At 35.4% G+C, this 27,314-nt stretch overlaps 1 protein-coding gene across 3 annotated transcripts in view; it reads left to right on the top strand.

Annotated features, from left to right (window-relative positions):
- LOC138306791 (cytoplasmic aconitate hydratase-like) overlaps window positions 1-27,314 on the top strand; it is a 34,842-nt gene that overhangs the window by 1,329 nt on the left and 6,199 nt on the right. The window contains exons 2-19 of one of the 3 annotated variants that reach the window (XM_069247279.1): window positions 1,131-1,217; window positions 4,099-4,267; window positions 6,075-6,212; window positions 8,234-8,359; window positions 11,614-11,683; window positions 12,113-12,296; window positions 13,018-13,157; window positions 13,686-13,857; window positions 15,521-15,621; window positions 15,833-15,961; window positions 17,742-18,025; window positions 18,671-18,755; window positions 20,580-20,736; window positions 21,042-21,106; window positions 21,917-21,976; window positions 24,031-24,135; window positions 25,158-25,300; window positions 26,799-26,946. In XM_069247279.1, coding sequence (XP_069103380.1) covers window positions 1,131-1,217; window positions 4,099-4,267; window positions 6,075-6,212; window positions 8,234-8,359; window positions 11,614-11,683; window positions 12,113-12,296; window positions 13,018-13,157; window positions 13,686-13,857; window positions 15,521-15,621; window positions 15,833-15,961; window positions 17,742-18,025; window positions 18,671-18,755; window positions 20,580-20,736; window positions 21,042-21,106; window positions 21,917-21,976; window positions 24,031-24,135; window positions 25,158-25,300; window positions 26,799-26,946 — 2,363 coding nt within the window. Of the gene's footprint in view, window positions 1-1,130; window positions 1,218-4,098; window positions 4,268-4,334; window positions 4,344-6,074; window positions 6,213-8,233; window positions 8,360-11,613; window positions 11,684-12,112; window positions 12,297-13,017; window positions 13,158-13,685; window positions 13,858-15,520; window positions 15,622-15,832; window positions 15,962-17,741; window positions 18,026-18,670; window positions 18,756-20,579; window positions 20,737-21,041; window positions 21,107-21,916; window positions 21,977-24,030; window positions 24,136-25,157; window positions 25,301-26,798; window positions 26,947-27,314 lie in introns of those variants that run through there. The other 2 variants (XM_069247280.1, XM_069247281.1) reach the window with 2 other exon arrangements.

Here is a 27,314-nt window from a genome sequence, read left to right as displayed (position 1 = left end):
CCGGATGCTCTATAGCTACCAATTATGCAGGCATGGCTACTGATGATTAGCGAAGTCTAATTCTACTACAATAATGAGGCTAAATACTCAATCTTTTCTCAAAGTCTTTGAGCATATACTTGAACCTGTAACAAAACAGCGAAGGAGAAAATGTAGGGACCAGATGAGACAAGGACTTGAATCTAGGACCTCCAGACACTAACTAGATTATTTGTTCTACTGATCTTGATCAAAATACTTGGTCGCTTCAGTTCCACGGCTAGCTCTGGGTAAAAAATCAGATTCACCAACTTTTCTCGGCGTACCATGTGACATCTTCAAATGTGTTTAAATCTTATGTCTCTGGAATAGAAACTGTCTCTCAGACCATCTTTTTATGTGATTAAGTAACTAGGTACAGGATGTACTTAAAATGTCTGCAAACAAAACACAATACCAAAGATCAGTTCAATAAATAATTCATTCAACATTAACAATATCACATCATATCATTCAAAACAACAAGAACTAAAATATAAACAGGCACAGCATACTGTGATACACACTAAATGTCTCTCTGAATATCTATTACAGTAAATATGATATACATTGACAATGATTGTTCATTTAGCATTCAGCAATGGTCACTTCAGTTGTTGTTGGAGTAAATATGATATACATTGACAATGATTGTTCATTTAGCATTCAGCAATGGTCACTTCATGATCAGTTGTTGTTGGACCCAGTCCAGCCCTAGGACATGAAACCATATAGCATATGGGCTTTCTGAGTCTTGTGCACCAAAGTTTCATACTTTGTATAGACTATGCTGGACGGAACCTGGCAGAATGTTAAGCTGTGTTATATATAAACAAATACACAATTATTGTTGTATTTAAAGACTACCAGGGATGTGATTCTTCTCTTTTTGAGATTTCTCTGATTGAAACAATATTTACGAGAAACAAATAATGTCAGATGTAATCTGAAACATCATAAAATGACTTTAAATACTAACAAAGGGGAGAATTCCCTTATAATGGTCAAGAGATTTCCTCCCTTTACTGATAAGATGAATATTAATCACATTCCTTGACTACCAAAGCAAAACTAAATGATAAGCACTCATGATAACATCATCATATTTTCAGGTTTCAGTCAGATTAAGGAGAGCATATCCATAGACGGAAAAGATTTCTCATTCTTCAATCTGACGGCTCTCAATGACAGCCGCTATGGTAAGTCTACATATCTCTGTGGTAATTAAGTCTACACATCACTATGGTAAGTCTACATATCGCTATGGTAAGTCTACATATCTCTGTGGTAATTAAGTCTACACATCACTATGGTAAGTCTACATATCGCTATGGTAAGTCTACATATCTCTGTGGTAATTAAGTCTATACATCACTATGGTAAGTCCACACATCACTGTGGTAAGTCTACATATCACTATGGTAAGTTTACATATCACTATGGTAAGTCTACATATCGCTATGGTAAGTCTACACATCACTATGGTAAGTCTACATATCTCTGTGGTAAGTCTACATATCACTATGGTAAGTCTACATATCGCTATGGTAAGTCTACATATCACTATGGTAAGTCTACATATCTCTGTGGTAAGTCTACATATCACTATGGTAAGTCTACATATCACTATGGTAAGTCTACATATCACTATGGTAAGTCTATATATCACTATGGTAAGTCTACACATCACTATGGTAAGTCTACATATCACTATGGTAAGTCTATATATCGCTATGGTAAGTCTACACATCACTATGGTAAGTCTACATATCACTATGGTAAGTCTATATATCGCTATGGTAAGTCTACACATCACTATGGTAAGTCTACACATCACTATGGTAAGTCTACACATCACTATGGTAAGTCTACACATCACTATGGTAAGTCTACACATCACTATGGTAAGTCTACACATCACTATGGTAAGTCTACACATCACTATGGTAAGTCAACACATCACTATGGTAAGTCTACATATCACTATGGTAAGTCTACATATCGCTATGATAAATTAATATCTTGGGTAAGTCTACACATCACTATGGTAAGTCTACATATCACTATGGTAAGTCTACATATCACTATGGTAAGTCTACACATCACTATGGTAAGTCTACATATCACTATGGTAAGTCTACACATCACTATGGTAAGTCTACACATCACTATGGTAAGTCTACACATCACTATGGTAAGTCTACACATCACTATGGTAAGTCTACATATCACTATGGTAAGTCTACACATCACTATGGTAAGTCTACACATCACTATGGTAAGTCTACATATCACTATGGTAAGTCTACACATCACTATGGTAAGTCTACACATCACTATGGTAAGTCTACACATCACTATGGTAAGTCTACACATCACTATGTAAGTCTACACATCACTATGGTAAGTCTACACATCACTATGGTAATCTACATCACTATGGTAAGTCTACACATCACTATGGTAAGTCTACACATCACTATGGTAAGTCTACACATCACTATGGTAAGTCTACACATCACTATGGTAAGTCTACATATCACTATGGTAAGTCTACATATCACTATGGTAAGTCTACATATCACTATGGTAAGTCTACATATCACTATGGTAAGTCTACACATCACTATGGTAAGTCTACAAATCACTATGGTAAGTCTACACATCACTATGATAAGTCTACATATCGCTATGATAAGTCTACATATCGCTATGATAAGTCTACATATCGCTATGATAAGTCTACATATCGCTATAATAAGTCTACATATCGCTATAATAAGTCTACATATCGCTATGTTAAGTCATATCCATAGACAGATAATGGATATTATTATACCTCATGTTTATAACAGTGTCTGTGATTAGTTGAAACGCATTACATGATATAGTGAAATAAAATGTCGTATTTCCCGCGGGGGAAATAAAACATCGCATTTCCCTGGGACATGTGCCCATATGCTGACCACCCATCTTTCACACGGAGTTATCTTCCCTTCAGATTGTACAACAATGACGGACGAAGCGTAAACACTAATTTTTTTACTCATCGCAAATCTAAGTAATATTAAACCCAACGTATCGAATCGTGAATTTTCGGTGCAATAAAAAATTAATGTCGCCCGAGGGAAATATTACATATGAGGGGAAATAAACCTTCATATCACACTGACATCGGGGACATAAATGCCTAATATACCCTTCTAACAAATAACTCTGTAAGTTGTAACTCTGTAATACAAAAGTTCAATAATTCTGTGGGGAATGTTGCATCAAGTTATGTAATGAGTTCAATGAATTTCATTTTCCATTGCTACAATAGTAAGATTCTCCTGTCTCAAAAACAGTATTTTTGAGGAGATTGGCAGTTGCTTAATTATAGCTTCAAACCTAATAAACAACTCTGGTACAACATTACAAACTACTGAGAAGCTAAGGCACGTATCATATTATCTGATGTGGTTTGTTAAGTTATTACATCCAGGGTCATTTAAGGACGTGCTAGGTTTAATTTGATGGTGGATGAAAACTTTTTTAAAAGTGTCCAGAGAAAAATTATTGACCAGTACCTGGCAACTGCCCTACATGGGCTTCAAACTGGCAACCCAGAAGGGGGGGGGGGGATTACGGTAATATGTCTAGACATCCTATAACCACTCGGCCACCACGGCCCCTCATACCATAAGTGCCCCTTTCCTTATTTAGGGACATGTTGGCCAAGCGGTTAAGATGTCCAGACCTTATACCACAAGCTCTCTATTTTCTAGTCATAATTTTTAATCACATGTGGGGCAGTTGTCAGGTACTGACCTCTGGTGGGTGTTTTTTCTCTGGGTACTGTGGCTTTTCTTCTCCACCTAAACCTGGCAATCCAGTGAGTGCCCCCTACCATTCCAGGTGACAAGTTCATTCACATTATCTTTATTAAGTGCAAATACAAAAATGAAAACATGAAATATGATTTTATTTAATGCATTTAAAAACAATATTGGAAAATCTGAATTGAAATTAATGTTATATTTATATTATTAAATATTTAGTTTTTTCTCTTGTGCTAATTTTACTGGATAATGTTTACAGACAAACTGCCCTTTTCTATACGAGTGTTGCTGGAATCGGCTGTCAGAAACTGTGATGGCTTCCAGGTCAAACGTGCCGACGTAGACAATATTCTTGGCTGGGAGGAAAATCAGGCCAAAAGTGTGGAAATACCCTTCAAACCGTCCAGGGTAATACTACAGGATTTCACGTAAGTGGTTTAGATCCAAATATTGTCAAAGTACTGAAAGAACTGAAGGGGTTGGATAACATCTACAGGATTTCACGTAAGTGGGTTAGATCCAAATAAGGAAATGAAAAATGATGAAATTTCATTTGTTTAGTAACATTTGTATCACATTGTCACAATGATGTTGACTAGGGTGCTGCATATATTGATAACATTGTTGAGGTCATGACGACATCCTTGCTTGGAAAAGTGACACATTATTATAAGAGACACAAAGTGGTGCACAGGGTAAGAGAAAAAGAAGCATTCACCCTCTTAGGGGTAAGACAGAAGATCTTAACCATCAGGATAGATTAAATTGTCGACCACTCCTCAAAACCTCACGTTTGACAACTTGGATTTGAATATGTAGTAGGTATATGCAAATTACACATTAATACAAAATTAATTTGAATATGTAGTACTGTATTTTTGCGCGTATACTGCGCACCCGCGTATAGTGCGCAGGTACGTTTTTTAGTTTCATTTTGGAAAAAAAAAATATTTGCAAAAAAAAAATCTCAGTTTTTGTATCTTCGATCACAACATTTTGCATTGCCTCCAAACACTTTTAAAGAACAAAATATCAAACGGTTCTTATTGTTTATCAGTGCTTAAAACAACCTTCTGTTCATTAAAATTAACTGGCGAGAGGAGTTTGACACGATGATTGACACTTTGTTTACACAACGGCAGGCCTAGTTAGCTTGTGAATTGCCGGTGACACTATAATGAGGATATCAGCAACGATGTACATGTTTTTACAATCAAATAATTAACCATACCTTGTGTAATTCCAAGTGGTATCAATCAAGTCTATTGTGTATCTGATAGGCATTTAGATTTAATCATTGTCCAAGATATTAGCTGGAAAGCTGACTGAGTAGGCTAATCAACCACAGGTGGCCGCCATATTTGATTACTGACTGCACGCTTCCGTATTCTCAATTATTTCAATTAGTATTGAAATCAGGATGATATCTTACAGAACCATTTCAAAAGATAGTAATAAGAGTAAATTTTACAGTCATACCATCATTTATAGTGCCGATTGGTCAGTGTTAAAGTAGGAAGGTTTTAGTTTCGTATTTAATTTGCTGGCTCTGCATGTGGGATTACACTCACTTCCGTAAACATTTGCAAGTTCAAAAGTTTTCACATGCTGGAGAAACTTATTTATAAGGTAATCTGTCTAGTGTGACGAATTAATTACACACTTATACATCGTTTCAAGCTCCAGGCTATATTCATTTAGCCATTTAGATTTGGAGATACCTTACTGAATATTCACGATCGTAACATGAATCCGGTCATGAACACACGTGCTCTTAAAACGAACTTTCAAGGAATTAAAGATAAAAATTTCAAGAAATGTTTTCCTTTTATATTGAATATATGCATTGACCACTGACTTAAAGATCCAAGTATTTAATCATAATTATTTCACGACAACGTGTACAAAATGTTACTGCATAGCTCGCGGGACCTGCCGGTCGGTGATCATAACCCAGGACCTGGCCATGCCTTGTACCTGCGTATAGTGCGCACCCCCAACTTTTCACTTGATAAATTATGAAAAAAAGTGCGCACTATATGCGCAAAAAATACGGTAGGTATATGCAAATTACACATTAATACAAAATTAATTTGAATATGTAGTAGGTATATGCAAATTACACATTAATACAAAATTAATTTGAATATGTAGTAGGTATATGCAAATTACACATTAATACAAAATTAATTTGAATATGTAGTAGGTATATGCAAATTATGCATAATGTTACAGAGGTGTTCCTGCAGTAGTGGACTTCGCTGCGATGCGTGATGCGGTCAAGCGACTAGAAGGTGACCCCAACAAAATTAACCCTGTTTGTCCGGTCGACCTTGTCATTGACCACTCAATACAGGTGGACGTAGCTCGTAGGTGAGTAAACCCTAAACTATACTCTAGAGCCTTTTTAGGGGTCGGTAACTGACCTTTTTCTCAATCTAAAATTTCTTCAAAGTCCCATTTTACTTGGAGAAATTGCATTTTTTTTTTCTTTTTCTAAAATATGAAGTTTAACTTCTTTTGTGAAAAGGAAAAGGTTTTCTTTGTTACTTTGTTTTCAAGTTTCAGTGATAACTTTGGAATGTTTATAAGACTTTATGGTTTTCCGGTTTTGTATAAAGTTTTAGGGCGTCATGTCTATAATTGCAGTATTTACATTATCTTGAATATAGTGAACCAATAAAAACGCTTCATAGAAATTAGAAATCCAAAAGGAGGTTTATGTTACAGCGAATACAAATATAAATTTGGCATCTAAGTTATTACTCAGCACTATGTGTTACCGAGAAATTTTCTTTTGATCATTCCTAAAGTTCGAAACATTTCTTAATTTCATGAACTTTGATGGATTCAAACACAGCCATAAATGAACAGAAATACTGTCAACCAAATTTCTTTCGCAGATACTAAATTTTGCATTTCCATTTCAAAAACGAGTTGGCAAAGATTAATATTTGCAGATTTAAAACTTCAATGGAAATTTCTTTCATTAAGCATTGATGTGATCACTATATTTTAATTTCATCAGGGTATAAAAAAAAATTGTTTGCAAACTGTGTGAATCCGCATTGCAGATTCTCACAAAAGTTTGCAAACAATTTTTTTTTTCATTACCCGATAAAATTAAAAAAATAGTGACATCAATACTTAAAATTGATTTTATACACTAATTGATAAAATGAAGTATTTTTAAATGTAACATGATAGTGGTTGTTCAAGGGATTTTTTTTTCTGAATCAATACGCAAAGTCAAAGTCTCTATTGTGGCGTCACGATAACGTTGGGGTTTCACGCCATTCTTGGATTTTTTTTCATAGTGGTATGCAAAAAAAATGTTGGCCAATCAGAAAACCAGATTTGGTATGAAAACAAAGAAAAATTAATTATATATATATATGGTGTAGATATTAATTTGCGGAGATAAACTTTCATAGATTAACTCTGATAGTATAATTTTTGAATAGATTGCAATAGTTTAATAGGTTAATAGTGGTACAAAAAAATGGCAACGTGAGTTAATATCACATCCTCAAGTGCCTAAAGAACTGACAATAACTCTACATACTGGTACGTTTTTCCTTCCCTACCACAGAACATTTGTAGGAGTGCAGTGGCTGAGTGGTTAAGATGCCTCCACATATTACCACAAGCCCTCAAGCTCCACCTCTAGGTCGCGAGTTTGAATCCCATCGAGGGTAGTTACCAGGTATTGATTGCTGGTCGGGGGTTTTTCTCAAAGTGCTCCGGTTTTGCTCCCGTCATCAAAACTGGCATGTCCTTACTTGACCCGGGCAGTTAATAGAACGTCAATCCAAACCCCGGAATACTTTATAAAAATTGATAGATTGTGATAACAAATTAAATCCGACTTTGTGAAATGTGGAGTTCACTGTACTATATAAACTTCTTCATTCTTCTAGAACTCCGTACATTCTCATATAAAACAATTTTAACAATCTGCTTGTCCAATTTGAAAGGATGCTAATGAATCATAAGTGTACCAATGTAGGACTGATGACAATCAACCGGCATGGACTTACAGTAACAGGTGCCCTGGAATATTTTGAATATATATGGGAACAGCTTGGGTCAGTACCAATTCTTAGATGAAATAGGGCCATCAAGTTTTATAATTTTGAGTTAATCAAGGTAAAGTTTTCCAGGTTATTCTTGAACTAATGAGGGTCAAGTTTGACATTGTAAAAATATGATCATCCTAATTGAATTTAAAATTTACTATACAACCCTTCCACCCCTAGAGACACTCTTGAACTTTCCCAACTCTTGAACAGGAACAGTTCATTATGGCATTCCAGGGGTGAATGGGTCATGTTAATAAGTAGGTTGTGTGTTTGGCCCTTTGAATGTAATCTTAAGTCTGGTTTCTCTTGTAGTTTGTTGAACTCTCCCAACCCTGGTGGAGGTCAAAGGTCATGTCAAAGGTTAGGGTCAACCTCTTGCTCGCAGTGTTCCCTGCAAAAAAAGCAGCCGTATATTTGCCCGCAACAGCAGCAGGCAGGGTTAGTACAGATTTCTATCTCCAAAGATAGGAGAGCTAAAAAACTTGCGTTCAATATTTGATTTTGATGGCTTAATTTTCGATTGTGTAAATTTTTGTTGTTTTATTCTTGTTTTAATTTCGTTTTGTTTTTTGTGTAAGCGTATACATATTTTTTTTTTGGGGGGGGGGGATTTTGAGCATTCAAGGTTTTAATATACAAAACCATGCACATAAAAAGATTTTAATCTCTCTGGCTGAAGAGCTAATGCTTTAGTTATACTTAAAAAAAACATTGCAGTTTCTATTTCTGAAAAGTAATCAAAGTTACAGAGTTATGCCCCTTTGTAAAACTGTTATTCATCTATAAAGTGTTCACCTACAACATGTTAGGACATATTGTTTGTTTCTACATCAACATGTGAAGGCCAAATTCATCAATAACTAACAATTTAATTAAGCATTGAAGTCACTATTTTTTAATTTCATCGGGGTATGAAAGACAGGGATTCTCACAAAAGTTTGCAAACAAAATTCATTTCATACCCCGATGAAATTAAAAAATAGTGACTTCAATGCTTATAATTAATTTTCCAGGCATCTTTATAAAATGAAATAAGTTTACACGTACGATTCCATTGATTTTTTCCAAGTTTTTTTTGTTTCCAAATCAATACGCCTTGTCAATGTTTCTATTGTGACGTCACGATAACGTCGGGATTCGGCGCCATTCTCGTTTTTTTTTTATCGTGGAATGAAAAAATTAATTGGCCAATCAGAAAGCCAGAAACAAAGAGAAAAATAATTATTTATATATGTAATCAAAATTCAAACTTTATGATCATTCGTTTAGTAACATTGAGCATATCAGTCATTAGCTTGTGAATAAGTATCAATGCTTTACGCTGACGGGGGCAATTTTATATTATCTGTTGGCATTTTCAGGGGTGATATTCATGCCCAGTGTTTTAAGCTGACCTTCCTGATGTTGTCCTTTGACCTTTGACCTTCCTCATTACATCATTGTCGCCATTGTTATCATCATCTGTATGAAGGGGGCCGTGGTGGCCGGGTGGTTAAGATGTACTGACATATTACCACATGCCCTCCACCTCTGGGTCGCGAGTTCGAATCCCATGTGGGGCAGTTGCCAGGTACTAACTGCTGGTTGGTGGTTTTTCTCCGGGTACTCCGGCTTTCCTCCACCAACAAATATGGCACGTCCTTAAATGACCCTGGCTGTTAATAGGACGTTAAACTTTACAAACCAAAATCTGTATGAATGCTATAGAGAATACATGGCCATTGTCTTAAAACTTAAGTTGTATTTCAGAGAGGGTTAAGAAAGACAAAGTGGTGAGACACCTTATTCTTTCTGACCTGAGTCAAAAACACAGCTTGATTTTTTAAGACACTGACAATTTATACCTTTTATCCTACAACATTCAATCAAAACACAAACATTTAAGCTGAAAGATGCCAATCTTGTCGCAATTACGTCCGTCTTTCAAACAAGATTTTGTCTCGGATGTAGGTCAGTGGAATCGGCCCATGTGTTGAAATTCTAATAAAAATTGTTTCGTATTGTACTGAATACACACCAATGTTGGTTTCAGGATAAATATTTTTATTTATAATAATCCCGGGTGTCCTCTTTATTATTCCCTCAGCAACAAAATAAGTTAAGGAAGGGGGGTGGGGGGGGGGTATACTGGAAATCGGGTTGTCCGTCCTGTCTGTCTGTCTGTCTGTAGTCCACAACTTTGTCAGGCAAACTCCTCCTAAACTACTTGACAGATTTTTGATAAAATTTGGTACACAGAACCCTGACATAAAGGGAAGTTGATTAAACTATATAGGGTTCTGCAATGTCCCCTATTAATGGAGTTATTACTAAAATTTGTGCAGCAGGGGGTATTAGTTGTCCACTCTGGTGACAGTTCTAGTAATTAGAATGGACTTAAGAAATAATTTTGGTTCTCTTCCTTGAGCTCATCAGAAGGACATGTAAATACAGAGCTGATGTGTTAACAGAAGCTGATTCATGTTTGATTTTTCAGATCAATTATAATTCTCTATCTTACTACTGATAATGTACTGTATCAGTTATAAATTTTGATGTGATTGAATGTTTGGACATTTTATTTTATTGTAGAGAATCATCTTTGTAGCATTTGAAAACATTAGAGTGGGTGATATATATATATATATATAGAAGAAGTAGTAAATTCATGCAAGGTATAAAATTTCTCGAATCTTGAATCGGGGTGATCTTAAAGCGATCATAAGCACCTCTACAGCAGTATATGACTTCTAATTTACACTGCTAATTTACTGCCCTCTCCAGCTGTATATGACTTCTAATTTATACTTGCTAATTTACTGCCCTCTCCAGCAGTATATGACTTCTAATTTACACTGCTAATTCACTGCCCTCTCCCAGCAGTATTTGACTTCTAATTTATACTGCTAATTTTACTGCCCTCTCCAGCAGTATATTGACTTCTAATTTATACTGCTAATTTACTGCCCTCTCCAGCAGTATACTGACTTCTAATTTACCTGCTAATTCTGCCCTCTCAGCAGTATTTGACTTCTAATTTATTACTGCTAATTTACTGCCCCTCCAGCAGTATATGACTTCTAATTTATACTGCTAATTTACTGCCTCTCCAGCAGTATACTTCTAATTTACACTGCTAATTCACTGCCTCTCCAGCAGTAATTTACTAGTATTTGACTTCTAATTTATACTGACTTCTAATTTATACTGCTAATTTACTGGTTTTGGGGGGACTGATATTTAAGCTTGGCTCCATTAAATCACAGATTCATTTTATCACATAACTGGCTCTTCCAGCCATGTCATACGGCCATGTCATAAATATCGTAAGACACACGTGTAATAACACTAGTATGACGTCACATATAGTTTTGACGTTATAATCTATATATGACGTCTTATGATTTTCTAAGTAGACGGAAAGGTCACATCCGAGCTTGATTTCTACTGTTGCATATATAGAGACGAAATTAAATATTTCACTTATATTTCTATTAGTAAAGTTATGTGATAAATAGAATTTTGCTCTCATGGCTATGAAATATGAAATTTATCAAACTCATGAAACAGTTTTATGCTTAAAGGCTTGTGGCATACAAAATTATTGAACTCGTTTGATAGATTTTATGTTACATAACCACTCATGTAATATCCTCTATTTACGAAATAAACTTTAAGTGATATTATCATTTAATATTGTATATATATTGCAGTGTCGATGCATTAGAGAAAAATCAGGAACTGGAATTTGAGAGGAACAAGGAACGTTTTGTGTTCCTCAAGGTAAGCATGGGTTTGAGAGGTACAAGGAACGCTTTGTGTTTCTCAAGGTAAGCATGGGTTTGAGAGGAACAAGGAATGCTTTGTGTTCCTCAAGGTAAGCATGGGTTTGAGAGGAGGTGAAGTGAGTTTAAGAGGAACACAGCATTGTTTTTGTTCCTCGAGCTCGAGGTAAACTTTTACAGATAATAACAGGATTAATTATATCAAGATGTCATGTGATTGTGTTAGTGTGTTAGTTACATCGTGATATTCTGCGAAAATCAATTAAATCATGTAATTTTCTTACCCAAATCTAAGAAAGATAAATCAAGTAATATAAAACCAGTGCAAAGATTCCTCAATATTCAAGAAAATGTCTCATCCTTGTACAGACGTATTAGAAAGCAATAAATAGTAGCAAATAAAGATTTTAACTGAATTTTCTTACAGTGGGGAGCTAAAGCCTTACAGAACATGATGATTGTCCCCCCTGGCTCTGGAATCGTCCACCAGGTGAACCTCGAGTATCTGGCCAAGGTTGTGTTTGACTCTGGTAACATCCTCTACCCAGACAGTCTGGTTGGTACTGATTCTCACACCACGATGATCAACGGTCTCGGCGTCGTCGGCTGGGGTATGTATGACTTATAAAATCTTACATTTTGGTCCTTCAAATGGACTATTAGAATCTTACATAGGTCTGTCAATTGGACAGAGATATCTCAAGTGAAAGATTTTGGCTTGTCAATCCGAGGCTTGCTGAGGGTTGACGGCCAAAAATCTTTCACAAGGGTAGAGATATCCCTGTCCAATTGACAGATCCATAGTTGATTCTTTTTCTCTCATACTTAGAAGAAAAAATATGGAATTTCCATTGCTTTTCAGCTTTTTCATCGTGCCATTATCACAGGAACATTTTTATGCGTCAAAATTGATGACTTCATTGAAATGCACGCTGCAATTATGTCGCATGTATTGATGACGTCACGTATTGCGTGTGAGATGTCTTACACCCCCTTGTGTAAGATAGAGTAATCTTTTCCCAAGCAACCAAGGGATATCTTAGGCAAGGAAAAGCTTTTTGCTGGTTAACTTGAGTCTTGCTGAGTGTTGACAGTGTTTTCCAAGGTTTGAGATCTCTCTGTCCACCTGACAGACTCATATCTGATTATTAGTACGGAGGGGACTATCATGTTTGTCTCTGTGTGATAGTCTGTTGGTTTCCTGATGATAACTTGTGAACAGATTTATTGATTTTGTTGAAATTTCACAGGTGTGTGTGTTTGGAGAGGGAGGGGGTATAGAGGCTGATGTGGTCATGTTTATATAGATTTGTCTAATTTACTTGATTACAGGTGTGGGAGGTATAGAAGCTGAGGCGGTCATGTTGGGACAGGCTATCAGCATGGTACTACCACAAGTTGTTGGATACAAACTGACCGGAGTGGTCAATCCTTTGGTTACTTCCACAGACGTTGTACTGACCATCACCAAGGTAACGCCAGCAGCTACAAAATGATAGACTTGTAGACAGGTGTCCTCACCCATCTGACATCTTACCTCATTGGTTTTTTTTTGTACTTGTGACACATTAATCTGTTATAGAAACATGTTTTCATATACTTCATGACACATTCACATCCCTCCGCTATTCTTCCACTCTTTAGGAAAATGAAGGAGATGAAAGTTTATAAACCCGCCTCCCATCCCATTGATTTAATGATGTTCTTATAACATCGACATGGTATCCTGTATTATCTTCACTTAGGAGATTTTCACGTGTGAATCATGACATAATAAGGAAAGAAAGCATATGTATGTTTACTCAGACAGATTAATATGAAATGAAGTTAAGATATAACTGACTTTTTTTCTTCAACAACTTATATTTTGGTTCATTGATAAGTGTCCCTCTTTATAACACTTTTTATGCAGCCTGGATGTTAATGTACAATGAATACGGGAAGTGTTTTATTATTATGTCTCCGAACTAATAAAAAATACATTAAATGTGTCCTTTCAGAATCTACGACAGATTGGCGTTGTTGGTAAATTTGTTGAATTTTTCGGCTCTGGTGTAGAGCACCTGTCCATCGCTGACCGTGCCACGATCTCCAACATGTGTCCAGAGTATGGAGCCACGATCGGGTTTTTCCCTGTGGACGGGAAAAGTCTGGAATATCTTCGTCAGACAGGTTAGACCAATATACATAGAATTTGAACTTAATACTGCAAACCAACTTTCTTTTGCGTGTGATTTATTTTCGCGAATTTCACGATCCAAGTAAATTCACTAAAGTTTATCTCTGCAAATTAATATCTACATCATTTATATTGATAGGAATTATCATTTAATTGTTAAATCCGCAAATATTTTTCTTTCATACCTACGAGTGTAATACTGGCTGGTCCAGGGCAATACACTCATGTCTCCTGAGGCTGTATTGCATTGCTACCCAATCAATAAAGCCTCATGACGTCACGGCGTCAACTAATCTCTATTTCCCCGGTAAAAGTTTTAACTTTTTTTCACAAATATGACTGGTTTTACTATAAAGGATGCAAACAACGGAATTTGTTATGAAAATTTCACGTAATTTTTCATGTATGGAAAATGACTTCCAGTCATCGATTTCTTCGAATTTATTTCAAAATGGCAGGATATTATATCTGTAAAAATTGCAATATAACATCGAGGTATGAAAGAAAAATAAGTGGCAAGCCTCGGGTTTTACTACATTTTGTGACCCTCGGGTAGAATATCCCTATCCTTCATATCCACTAATGAAAGAGTCTTATAATCTTCGCCACCTTGTTTTGAAATGGAAATCATCCAATTTTATAGAGCTCTACGAAAGAATGTTGGTTAACAGTTTTGTAGTGAATATATATGAAAAGAAAATTCATACAATATACATACAGAAATTTAACTAATCATTAGTTTAGGTTTCGTAGTAATATACATACAGAAATTTAACTAATTATTGGTTTTTGGTTTCGTAGTAATATACATACAGAAATTTAACTAATCATAGTTAGTTTAGGTTTCGTAGTAATATACATACAGAAAATTTAACTAATTATTAGTTTAGGTTTCGTAGTAATAAACATACAGTAGTATATTCATACAGAAATTTAACTAATTATTAGTTTAGGTTTCGTAGTGTAAACCACTTAAAGATGCTCCACCGCTGAAAAAAATGATATTTTTTCACTATTAAAACCAGGAGCAGACAATTTAGTATTATTCTTTAGTTACAAAAGTTACTTAATTTACACCATTACCAACATTGAAAAGTTTGAGCTTCTAATTTTACTTCAAGTTGAAAATGTAAAAAATAATGAATTGCATCCCGAAAAAATTCCGTGGCACTATATCCTATATAGAATGTAGTACTGATTGCTCATGCATCAAAGGCAAAATAAGTTATTTTGTATTATTTTTGTGTTAATTAGACATATATATACATTATTAAACACCAAGTGTTGTTCAAATGATGAATATCATTTATGCTCTGTCGGCGGTGGAGCATCTTTAAGTTTAACTAAACGTAATATGTACCACTGTGGAGTTAGTAAAAGTGTTGAAGACAAGATCATGATTCTGATTGGGTAGACACACTACTGTAAGAGTGATATAAGTAGTTCTAGACAAAAGTCGCTTTACTCTTGCTGGTTTGGGTTAATAAAAGTAACTATACAGTTATAAGTTGGAGGCCTTTATGGCCCAAACATTATACTACACACAGCTTAACGAGGATGTATTCTGAAAAAAAGTATACTAGATTGTTTTTCCTTGCTTTATAAATCTGTATTAATCTTGTCAATGTTTAATCTTGGTATTAATCTGTGTTACAGGTCGTCATGACGACAAGATACAACAAATAGAGAAATACCTCAATGCTGTTCACATGTTCCGTAACTATGGTGACCCCTCACAGGATCCTGTTTTCTCACAGGTATTACCTTTTATCATTAGTTACAATGTCCTGGTAGACAAAAGATGGTCTTCAACCTCGACCAACCAATGATAAAAATGTATCAGCAATATCAAGATATAGTAAAAGATCAAAGTCACTTAAAAAAAAGAATAAAAACACAAGATGAAAATATTTGTGCAATAAGTGTAGATTAGGATAATTGTTTGACTTTTATGTTTAACTTTAACAGATTGTGGAGCTTGACCTTTCCACCATTGTGTCCTGTTGTTCTGGCCCCAAGCGACCCCATGATAAGGTGGCGGTGACGGACATGAAGACAGACTTCCAGGCTTGTCTTAACAACAAGGTCGGCTTCAAGGTAAGGTCATAGGTCACAGAGAAGGTCGGCTGAAGGTAAGGTCATAGGTCACCAACCAGGGTAGACTTTACAATAAGTTATATGTTCCAGAGAAAGTCGACTTCAAGGTAAGGTCATAGGTCACAGAGGTCGGCTTCAAGGTAAGGTCATAGGTCATAGAGGTCGACTTCAAGGTAAAGTCATAAGTCACCAACCAGGATCGACTTAACAGTAAAGTCATGGGTCACAGAGAAGGTCGACTTCAAGGTAAGGTCATAGGTCACAGATAAGGTAGACTTAGGTAAGGTCATAGTTCACCAACAAAAATAAACTTTACACTAAGGTCATAGAGAAGGTTGACAGTAAGGTCATAAGTCACCAGCAAAATTAAGACATAGTAGGAGGTTACCAGAAAAGGAAGATTTAAAAGGTAAGGTCATAAATCACAGAAAAGGTCAGCTTCAGGGTGCAAAGGTCAAGACTTACAGGTCACCAACAACAAGTTTGACAAGCTTAAAAGACTGCCTGATCACTTGACTTAACAAAATCAGACCAAACCCATCATTACAGTTCAAATTGATAAGGATGGGTAAGAAGGTCAGATTTATTATATAACTATCCATTGAAACATCCAATTGTTAAAATATCAAAGAAATTTGAAAAAGACATTTTTGACTTAAATTTGGAAATATAGTATTATCTGTGTATAATTTAAGGGCAAAAGTGTCCCGCGTTATAGAGAGGGTGGGCCTTTAAAAAGGTCAGTATTTTTGATTGAGTTTTACAGCGGTTCAACCCACGAAAACATATATATACCATTTACCATTTGTTCATGTAAAATAGTAAAATTTTATTTAAAGCAATATGCGTTCACCTTTTCATTTGTTAGGATGATTAAACAATTAAATTGCACCTACAATACATATCTGTATTTTTCCAGGTACGAAATATTATTCGGGGACCAAGCAATTATGATTAACAAGCTTTCAAAAGGTTGGAACAAGCCATAATATCGTCTTCAAACAATTAAAAGTGGGCACAAAATGAGAAAATAATTTTCAGAAAATTTACATGGAGGTTGACATATATCCTTGGAAGATTCATCTTTTCGCCACCACGCCTTTCATCTGGTCCGTAAGATTGATTACATGTAATTGTTTCGAAAATAATTGATTGAGTATATCCACGCTGTCTTGACTCTATCAATGTGACACGATAACACATTGTTTAGTCGTTGGACACAAAAAGTCTGTATAAAAACACTGGCTTCTAGTTACCGACTCTAGATTCAAACACAGATAAATGCTTAGTAGCGTAAGGTGAAATAACTTGACTAACGAGATCAACCATTGCAATACAGGTGACATGCACAGGTTTCAAATAAGACTGTGTATTTTAAAATATATTACGTTTTCAGTAATAAGTGAGGTCTTCATAGAAAGTGTCTGCACACATTCATTTGTAAGTGATTTGCATTAACGAAAATGTAAAATTTTAGAATCCACGTAAACTCTAATTGAGCCACAACGAAAATAAACGTGAAGAATTCACAGTATAACTATCCATTGAAACATTTAGTGTCCGGCTGACCCCGCTATTAGAGTGTGTGCTAATAAAATACATTTAAATAAGAAATCTGAAAAAGACATTTTTGACTTAAATTTGGAAATATATATTATCAGTATTAAACTGAACAAGCAAGAAGTCCTTATGGTTTTAATGCAGTAGGAATAAAATTTTGTTGTACAAACTAATTTACATTCCATTATTTCTTTATAGTAACTCTCTATTGACTTTGCAGGGGTTCGCCATTCCGTCCGACCGCCAGTCAGTCAAAGCTCCAATTGTTTTCGATAACCAAGAATACCTATTGTCACACGGCTCTGTTGTCATAGCAGCCATCACCAGCTGTACCAATACCAGTAACCCGTCAGTCATGTTGGGGGCGGGGCTTCTAGCCAAGAAGGCTGTGGAGGCGGGGCTTAGCGTCAATCCATACATCAAGACGAGTTTGTCGCCCGGCAGCGGGGTCGTGACCTATTACCTGCGGGAAAGTGGAGTGACACCTTTCCTACAGAAACTGGGGTAAGACTGTTAAGGAAGGATGTTTGTCGTCTTCAGAGATCTAATATATTAATTTTGTTGACTAATGTCACTAGGTAATGCTGTGAATTAGATTAATTTTGGAGTTGGTACTGTGGACGTGGATATTTACTCGAGGGGGAAATTTAGGCTGTGAATTCCATGAAGGTCATTTGATTGCGAAAACCCCTCCTTCGTGCGTAATACTTTATTCATGTATGAACTTTGTTGTTAAAAGTCTTGAGAGTGTGTCCATTGCAAAAAATAATAACACTGTGAAAGTTGTATGGATTCAAATCGTGAAAATAAGCCTACAGCTCTATTGTGAGTATCTGACATTGATATTTTCTTAATATTTAAAAGAACACAAATAATAGCTCACAAAAATCCAGAAAGATATCTCCATAATGTTTAATTTGATTACTATGCAGATTCACACGGTTTGCAAACAAAATTTCTTTCATATCCCAATGAAATTAAAAAATAGTGACATCAATTCTTAAATACGAAACGTTAAGTAAGCACCTATTAAAGTATTTAATTAATTAGAAAAAAAAAATTTGTTAATTGTATGATAGATGAATTTTGATGGTTTGGAGTTCATAGTTACCTGTCAGAATTGTGATGTATATTCAACTTTACTTGCAGATTTGATATTGTGGGTTATGGCTGCATGACATGTATAGGTAACAGCGGCCCACTTCCCGAGGCTGTGTCAGAGGCCATAGAAAAGGTGAGTCACTCTCTATATTAGGTAACAGTGACCTAGTTCCCGAGTCTGTGTCAGAGGCCATAGAAAAGGTGAGTCACTGTCTATATTAGGTAACAGTGACCTAGTTCCTGGGTCTCTGTCAGAGGCCATAGAAAAGGTGAGTCACTATCTATATTAGGTAACAGTGAACTAGTTCCTGAGTTTGTGCCGGAGGCCATAGAATAAGTGAGTCACTGTCTATATGAGGTAACAGTGACCCACTTACCGAGTCGTGTGTCGGAGGCCATAGAAATGATGAGTCACTGTCTATATTAGGTAACAGTGACCCACTTTCCAATCCAGTTTTGAATGCAGTAGAAAGGTGATTCACTATCTATAAGGAAACAGAAAATTTATAAATTTTCTTGAGTCGAATCTGAAGTCATAGAAAAGTCTACACAATATCTGGCATGTTGTTCGGGACCTTAACAGTTATTGAATGTTTATTGGAATGCATAAGTATTAGAAATTATTAAAGTTTTATTAAACCTTTGTGAACAGTGAATATCCATTGTACAGAGGACTCCACATAATTGAATAACGGTTATTTGAATATTTCTGTTATTTGCATAAAATTTTTTCCTTCTTTATCTTTGTTTTTCAACTCCGTGTATTTGAATAGACTTTTACATGACCTCCGGTTATTTGAATAAAATATTTGGGAAATTCTGAAAATAAAATAGAATATTTTTCAATTTTGCAATATATTTTTAGCGAAATTCGCCGATATATGTTTCAAGATACTTCGCTTTTACTAGAAATCATCATGGTGACAGATTAACGTTATCGTATGGCTTGTTATTTTATGCATGAATCTGCAAAGGTATTCGACGCTGTTACGATTTACATCAGCAGCGGTTGATCATTACTTTAGTATAATCACTGACTCAAACATCTAATTAAAGCATTTGCACTTTCAAATATGTTTATTTATTAACGTAACGTACCTTAGTTCACGATCGGTTGGAGAAACCATGCTTCCTTACAACAATCGCCATTCTCGTTGTCTCATTCAACCAGAGTCTTGTTGACTACGACAGACATGTGCGTATCAAGCGTCTCGTTGAACGAGACGTAAAAGCATGCAAAGTCGGTGTGCAATGACTACCGCAAGTTTCGTACAGTATGTAGGATACAAAAGATACTTGCTACATTGTTTCATTGCTACTTGAATATGCATTAATTTCTGAAATGTTATCAGTTATCAAGCTATTCGCCGTATCGATCAACAATACAGGAAGAATTCTCAAAACACATTTAGGTCCAGTGAACGCATGGCTTCATCACCTGCCGCCATTTTCGAATTCATACACATGTGTAAAAACAACACTACTAGATCTAGTTGATCGGCACTTTGAAGTTTAATCACGATCGTAAGATCATTTTGCCAGGTTTTTTCAAACGTAAATTATTATATGTACGTAAATTTATTTATTATTCATGTTCAGAATTGCAGACACAAATTCAATCCTGTTTAGTTATTGCATTTGACATCGATCGTTAAGCTGTTTCTCAAAGATTCACATGTCGATCTAACGTAACCAAGAATCTAATTTTGGAATATTTTTTGTTATTTAACAATTAAAATCGATTAAGAACTACTTGTTTATTATTTTAAGTGTAAATAATTTACGTATTTGTCAAGTGAACGAAATGATATCTATTTGCCTGTTCACATACATATGTGTGGGGTCAAACGAAGATGCAAAATGTTATCTCCGCCTATTCGAATACTCCGGTTATTTGCATATTTTCTTCTGGAAAATGACTTATTCAAATAAGCGGAATCCTCTGTATTTCCAACAGAATGACTTAGTAGCATGTGGTGTGCTGTCTGGGAATCGCAACTTTGAAGGTCGAATCCATCCACTGACTCGAGCAAACTACCTCGCGTCCCCACCGCTGGTTATAGCCTACGCTCTGGCAGGAACTGTGCTGATTGATTTTGAAACACAGGCTCTAGGTGGGTACAGTGTGTAACAGGGCCAGATGGTTAAAAGATGGTTACAAGAGAGTTGATTTATAGGCCTAGAAACCTAGATATAGGGCCTGTATTATGCTTAGCTGAATAACTATAATGTTCATACAAATGATTGACCTTGACCTTCATTAAAGTTCAAAGGAGTAAAATATTAAGCAAAAAAACATCTTGTCCTAAAATAATTGACCCAAGTACATTATATTAGGCCTGTAGCATGTTCATTTCTTTTTGGGTTTTAGTCCGATATGAAATAAGTTTCTCATATGTTAATTCTCTTGTATATTTAGGAACTAATAGTGAAGGAAAGGACGTGTTTCTCAGGGATATTTGGCCGACGCGAGAAGAAATCCAGGTAAGTCTGCATAGGTCAAATCTCAAGATCACAGGTTCTATAAATAGATCCTCAGTTCCTGCGATCTGATAAAATGATAAAAAAATCTGAACCTTGATCTGGCCAAGATTTGCTTCCTAGGTTTCATGTATGTGCTCCACTATATCTATAGCTTGCCTGAAGACAAAAGCTATAAGTAAGATGTAAAGCAGAATTTTCAGAAATTGATCAGAAAATGTCTGTTAATGTAAAGCGTTTGTTTGTTCGAGGTAGAGCAACAGGGTGTCTTTACTGCCATCAGCTATGTTTTAGTGTTTAATATTATAGTACTTTCAGTACTTTGATTGTTTGTACCATCCTTGATACTCAAGGGGTTCCGATCTCTATACCCCTGGACTATCTTATAGTAAAACTGAAGGCAGCTCAGAGGAAAAAGTCTGAACCAATCACAGACCAGGTGACTCCCAAATTCAAAGCTACAGTCAACCACAGTGTACTGTTATATGGCTCTTTTGATGTGCATCAAAGGATTAAATTACCAGTTTTGTTCTGTTACCTCCAGTTTTGCTATGAGATAGTCCAGGCTAGTAGGGATCGTAAGTGATAGGAACCCCTGGAGTATTGAGGATATGTTTGTACCTGCCATGTGTTATCTTACGGTACTTTCAGTACTTTGATTGTTTGTACCTGCCATGTGTTATCTTACAGTACTTTCAGTACTTTGATTGTTTGTACCTGTCATGTGTTATCTTACGGTACTTTCAGTACTTTGATTGTTTGTACCTGCCATGTGTTATCTTACAGTACTTTCAGTACTTTGATTTTTTGTAGGAGGTAGAGAAGCAGTTTGTTGTTCCTGCCATGTTCACAGACGTGTACTCTAGAATCACAGTAAGTACCCCGGGACAGGAGTTATAAAATTGTCATATATATAATTATAAAAACTCTATATTTCAACTTTCTTTGTACCATAATTCAGGACCAGGTATTTGATCAAATGTCCTTTGTTGGCTCACAAAATATTGCTGTACCCTTGACTGTATGATAAACAGAATATTATACTAGTGGCTGTATGATAAACAGAATATAATACTTGTGACTGTATGATAAACAGAATATAATACTAGTGACTGTATGATAAACAGAATATAATACTAGTGACTGTATGATAAACAGAATATAATACTAGTGACTATATGATAAACAGAATATAATACTAGTGACTGTATGATAAACAGAATATAATACTAGTGACTGTATGATAAACAGAATATTATATAAAACAGAATATAATACTAGTGACTGTATGATAAACAGAATATAATACTAGTGACTGTATGATAAACAGAATATAATACTAGTGACTGTATGATAAACAGAATATAATACTAGTGACTCTATGATAAACAGAATATAATACTAGTGGCTGTATGATAAACAGAATATAATACTAGTGACTATGATAAACAGAATATAATACTAGTGACTGTATGATAAACAGAATATAATACTAGTGACTGTATGATAAACAGAATATAATACTAGTGACTGTATGATAAACAGAATATAATACTAGTGACTGTATGATAAACAGAATATAATACTAGTGACTGTATGATAAACAGAATATAATACTAGTGACTGTATGATAAACAGAATATAATACTAGTGACTGTATGATAAACAGAATATAATACTAGTGACTGTATGATAAACAGAATATAATACTAGTGACTGTATGATAAACAGAATATAATACTAGTGGCTGTATGATAAACAGAATATATACTAGTACTGTATGATAAACAGAAATAATACTAGTGACTGTGTATAAACAGAATATAATACTAGTGTCTGTATGATAAACAGAATATAATACTAGTAACTGTATGATAAACAGAATATTATACTAGTGACTGTATGATAAACAGAATATAATACTAGTGACTGTGATAAACAGAATATAATACTAGTGTCTGTATGATAAACAGAATATAATACTAGTAACTGTATGATAAACAGAATATAATACTAGTGACTGTATGATAAACAGAATATAATACTAGTAACTGTATGATAAACAGAATATAATACTAGTGACTGTATGATAAACAGAATATTGTACTACTGGCTGTATGATAAACAGAATATAATTCTAGTGACTGTATGATAAACAGAATATAATACCAGTGGCTGTATGATAAACAGAATATGATACTAGTGACTGTATGATAAACATAATATAATACTAGTGACTGTATGATAAATAGAATATAAAACTAGTGACTGTATGATAAACAGAATATAATACTAGTGACTGTATGATAAACAGAATATAATACTAGTGACTGTATGATAAACAGAATATAATAATAGTGTCTGTATGATAAACAGAATATAATACTATTGTCGATATGATAAACAGATGTTATGTAGCATTGTATTTTAGTACATATTCCGAAATAGTTGAATCATATACACTGTATAAACTTATATATAGTATTTGACCAATCTTGCTCAAATTCTGTATTCACTCTTAAAGGAATATGATAATCTTAAATTACTGCAACAATCTTGATGTCTTCTGTTGGTCAGGGGTGAAAAGGTCAGGAGAGACAAGGTCAGGGGTGACAAGGTCAATGAGATGTTAATATATTATTAATAAACTTGTGAAACAAGTTATATAACTTATACAAATCTTTTTGATGGTCCTGATGGATTCGAAATGTGCAAGAGGTCTTAGAGTGGGAGGAAACCGGAGTGCTTAGAGAAAACCAACATGGTCGGGCAGGTGCCCCTGAAAAGCGAGTGGCTTAATCCAATGGCTCCATTTATGCAATAACTAGATTTGTCATTGGTCTTGTTTGATGTTGAAAAATCATCTAAATGTCCTTTCCATACCTAACCATTGAGCTTATTTCAATGACACAGAAATTTCTTTTCAGGCTGGTAACAAACGCTGGAATGCCTTAGAAGCTCCATCAGATATCCTATACCCATGGGACTCAAAGTCCACCTACATCAAATCACCACCCTTCTTTGAGACTATGGTAAGTGGGTTTGTGTGTCTATGTTAAGTGGGTCGGTATATCTCCCGTAGTGGATGTATTTCTCTCTTCTCAGACAAAAGAGTTATAAATCGAACAGATTATAATGTTAGATTTCTTCCTCCTCAGACAAAAGAGTTACCAACCCAGACAGATTATTATGTTACATTTCTCCCTCCTCATACAAAAAGAGTTACTAACCCACACAGATTATAATGTAACATTTCTCCCTCCTCATACAAAAGAGTTACCAACCCAGACAGATTATAATGTTATATTTCTCCCTCCTCAGACAAAAGAGTTACCGACCCAGACAGATTATAATGTAACATTTCTCCCTCCTCATACAAAAGAGTTACAAACCAGACAGATTATAACATTATAATTCATTTTTGTTTGTTACGAGCATTTTCATTGGCTATTCTAAAAATTTACTTTATCAGCCCATAAAGGAAAAAATGGCGTCGCCGTTTGTAACGTCGCTTCTGATTGGCTGAGATGACGGCGTAATAATTTTATAGACAAAGAGTCCCAAAATAAATTTTAAATGTTGAAGAGATTATCTTTAGTAAATTGAATTATAAGGATTAATTTGAATAGATTTTTTATGTTATGGAGATATAACACAAAAATCTGAGTGTACTCTCATCATAAACCGCTTCGCGGTTTATTTAGAGTACACTCAGATTTTTGTGTTATATCTCCATAACATAAAAAATCTATTCAAGTTAATAAATATTTCTCCCTCCTCAGACAAAAGAGTTACCAACCCAGACAGATTATAATGTAACATTTCTCCCTCCTCATACAAAAGAGTTACAAACCAGACAGATTATAATGTTATATTTCTCCCTCCTCAGACAAAAGAGTTACCAACCCAGACAGATTATTATGTTACATTTCTCCCTCCTCATACAAAAGAGTTACAAACCAGACAGATTATAATGTTATATTTCTCCCTCCTCAGACAAAAGAGTTACTGTCAGACCCACACAGATTATAATGTAACATTTCTCCCTCCTCAGACAAAAGAGTTACCAACCCAGACAGGATTAAAAGATGCCTGTGTGCTGCTGAACCTTGGTGACTCTGTGACTACTGATCATATATCTCCTGCGGGGAGCATCGCCCGAAACAGCTCCGCCGCCCGCTACCTAGCCACTCGTGGGTAAGTACTATAAGACTCTTTTATTGAAGGATAGGGAAATTCTACCAGAGGGTCACAAAATGTTGTAAAACCTGAGGATTGCCAAGAGTTTAACAACATTTTGTGATCCCGAGGATAGAATACCCCTATCCTTCATATCATGTATGAAAGAGTATTTTCTCTCATACTCCAACGTTTTATTGCAATTTTACTTCTATGATTTTCCACCGTTTTAAAATATATTAGAAAAAAAATGCAACTGCAACTCTATTCTCCATGCATGATAATTGTGTGATATTTTCAATGCAAATATGGTTGTTTGTATCTTTTAAAAGTAAACCCAGCATAGTTTCTGGGGGAAAAAAAAGTTAAAATTGTACTGAGAAAATAGTAATTTTGTTGACGCTGTGATGTCACGAGGCTTTATTGCATATGTAGGTATACAACACAGCTTCAGGCGACATGAGTGTAATGCCCGAGACCAGCCAGTATTACACGTGTAGGTTTGAGAGAAAGTTAGTTCTATAACAGAGTAAACACAATCTGTGATGAGATATACTTCAATCTGGAGATAGGAATTCGGCTGGTCAGGTGGGAAATTTTACCGGGACTGGTCAACCCAACCTGTACTTAAATTTAGAATTTTTTGTCTATTTCCTATGTTTCATCTCTAGTATTGGTGACATACTTCAACACTGACAGATAACTGAACGCTGTCTACTTTCCACAAAATTGTCCATGTCAAAGTTAAGATTTGCTTTCCACTTCATCTGGCCTTACCAGACATGCACACCAGAACTCCTTGCAAACAATTACATTTAGAACAAAACCACAACTATCATTTTTCAAAGAACTATCTACAATTGGAACAGCCTGCCTCCATGGCCCAGTTTGTGAACATTAACATGGTAATAGGAGAGTAGAATATATGAGTTGTGGCAAGATCGGGATTCGAACCCGGAACCCTCCAAACACTAGCCGATTGCTCTACAGACTGAGCTACCTGGTCACCGATGATCGACCCAATCCAATCCCACGGTACTATTAAGGAATTTCTTAACTTAAAATTCCCCTTAAGAAAGCATTACAGAAGTTAAGGAAAAAATCTTACGTTAAGGAGCCTTCCTTAAAAAATGTAATGCTTTCCTATGAAGAGATTTAAGTTAAGGGATTCCTTAGGAAAGTTCATGAAACTTGATCAGTACCATTTATAAAAGGGACAATTAAGTGAGGCTTATGCTGTTACATAAGCATGAAGGGAAATACGGCATAAATTTATAAAATTCCGTAACCGAATATAATCTGATTTGCATATATATTAGAAGCGATACTGAAGTGGATAAACATTTACCGCTATTGTGATAAAACATGTTTGCTAATTTTATATTTTTTGTTTTATAAACATAATGGTATATGTACATTTACATTGTATTTTGTGCTCGTATGACTGAATTGTCCCTTTAAGTTGATATTTTATATAAAATCTGTCATCTCTGTCATGTTTTGTGCTTTTCTTCAGGTTGACTCCGAGGCAGTTCAACTCGTACGGTTCTCGACGCGGCAACGATGCAGTGATGACCCGCGGAACATTCGCAAACATCCGATTGGTCAATAAGTTTGTCTCTAAGGCAGGGCCAAGAACTGTGTATCTACCCAATGGAGAAGAGGTATACATTGTTAATTTATTCACCCCTGGAAATTCATAGTGGCCTGTTCCATCATTTGAATGGGAAGAGTTTAAGTGTGTCTTCAAGGGTGAATGAGTTACTGTAAACCAACTTTCTTTCACACATGGATTACTTTCGTGAATTTTAAGTAAAAGAGTGAGTCCAACACAGCAGTTCCTTCCAGTAAGCTGATTTTTTAATCAGATAGTTGTTGACATGTTTCAACTCAAGGGAGCCGTCCTCAGAACGAGAGAACCAGAGGGTTCTGAGGACGGCTCCTTTGAGTCGAAACATGTCAACAACTATCTGATTAAAAAATCAGCTTACTGGAAGGAACTGCCGTGTTGGACTCGCTCTTTTACTTATTT

Source organism: Argopecten irradians, chromosome 13 (genome assembly GCF_041381155.1).
Source record: "Argopecten irradians isolate NY chromosome 13, Ai_NY, whole genome shotgun sequence".
Classification (NCBI taxonomy): Eukaryota; Metazoa; Mollusca; class Bivalvia; order Pectinida; family Pectinidae; genus Argopecten; species Argopecten irradians.
Note: the sequence above shows the minus strand (reverse complement) of the source record. Positions and strands in the feature narration are given on the sequence as shown.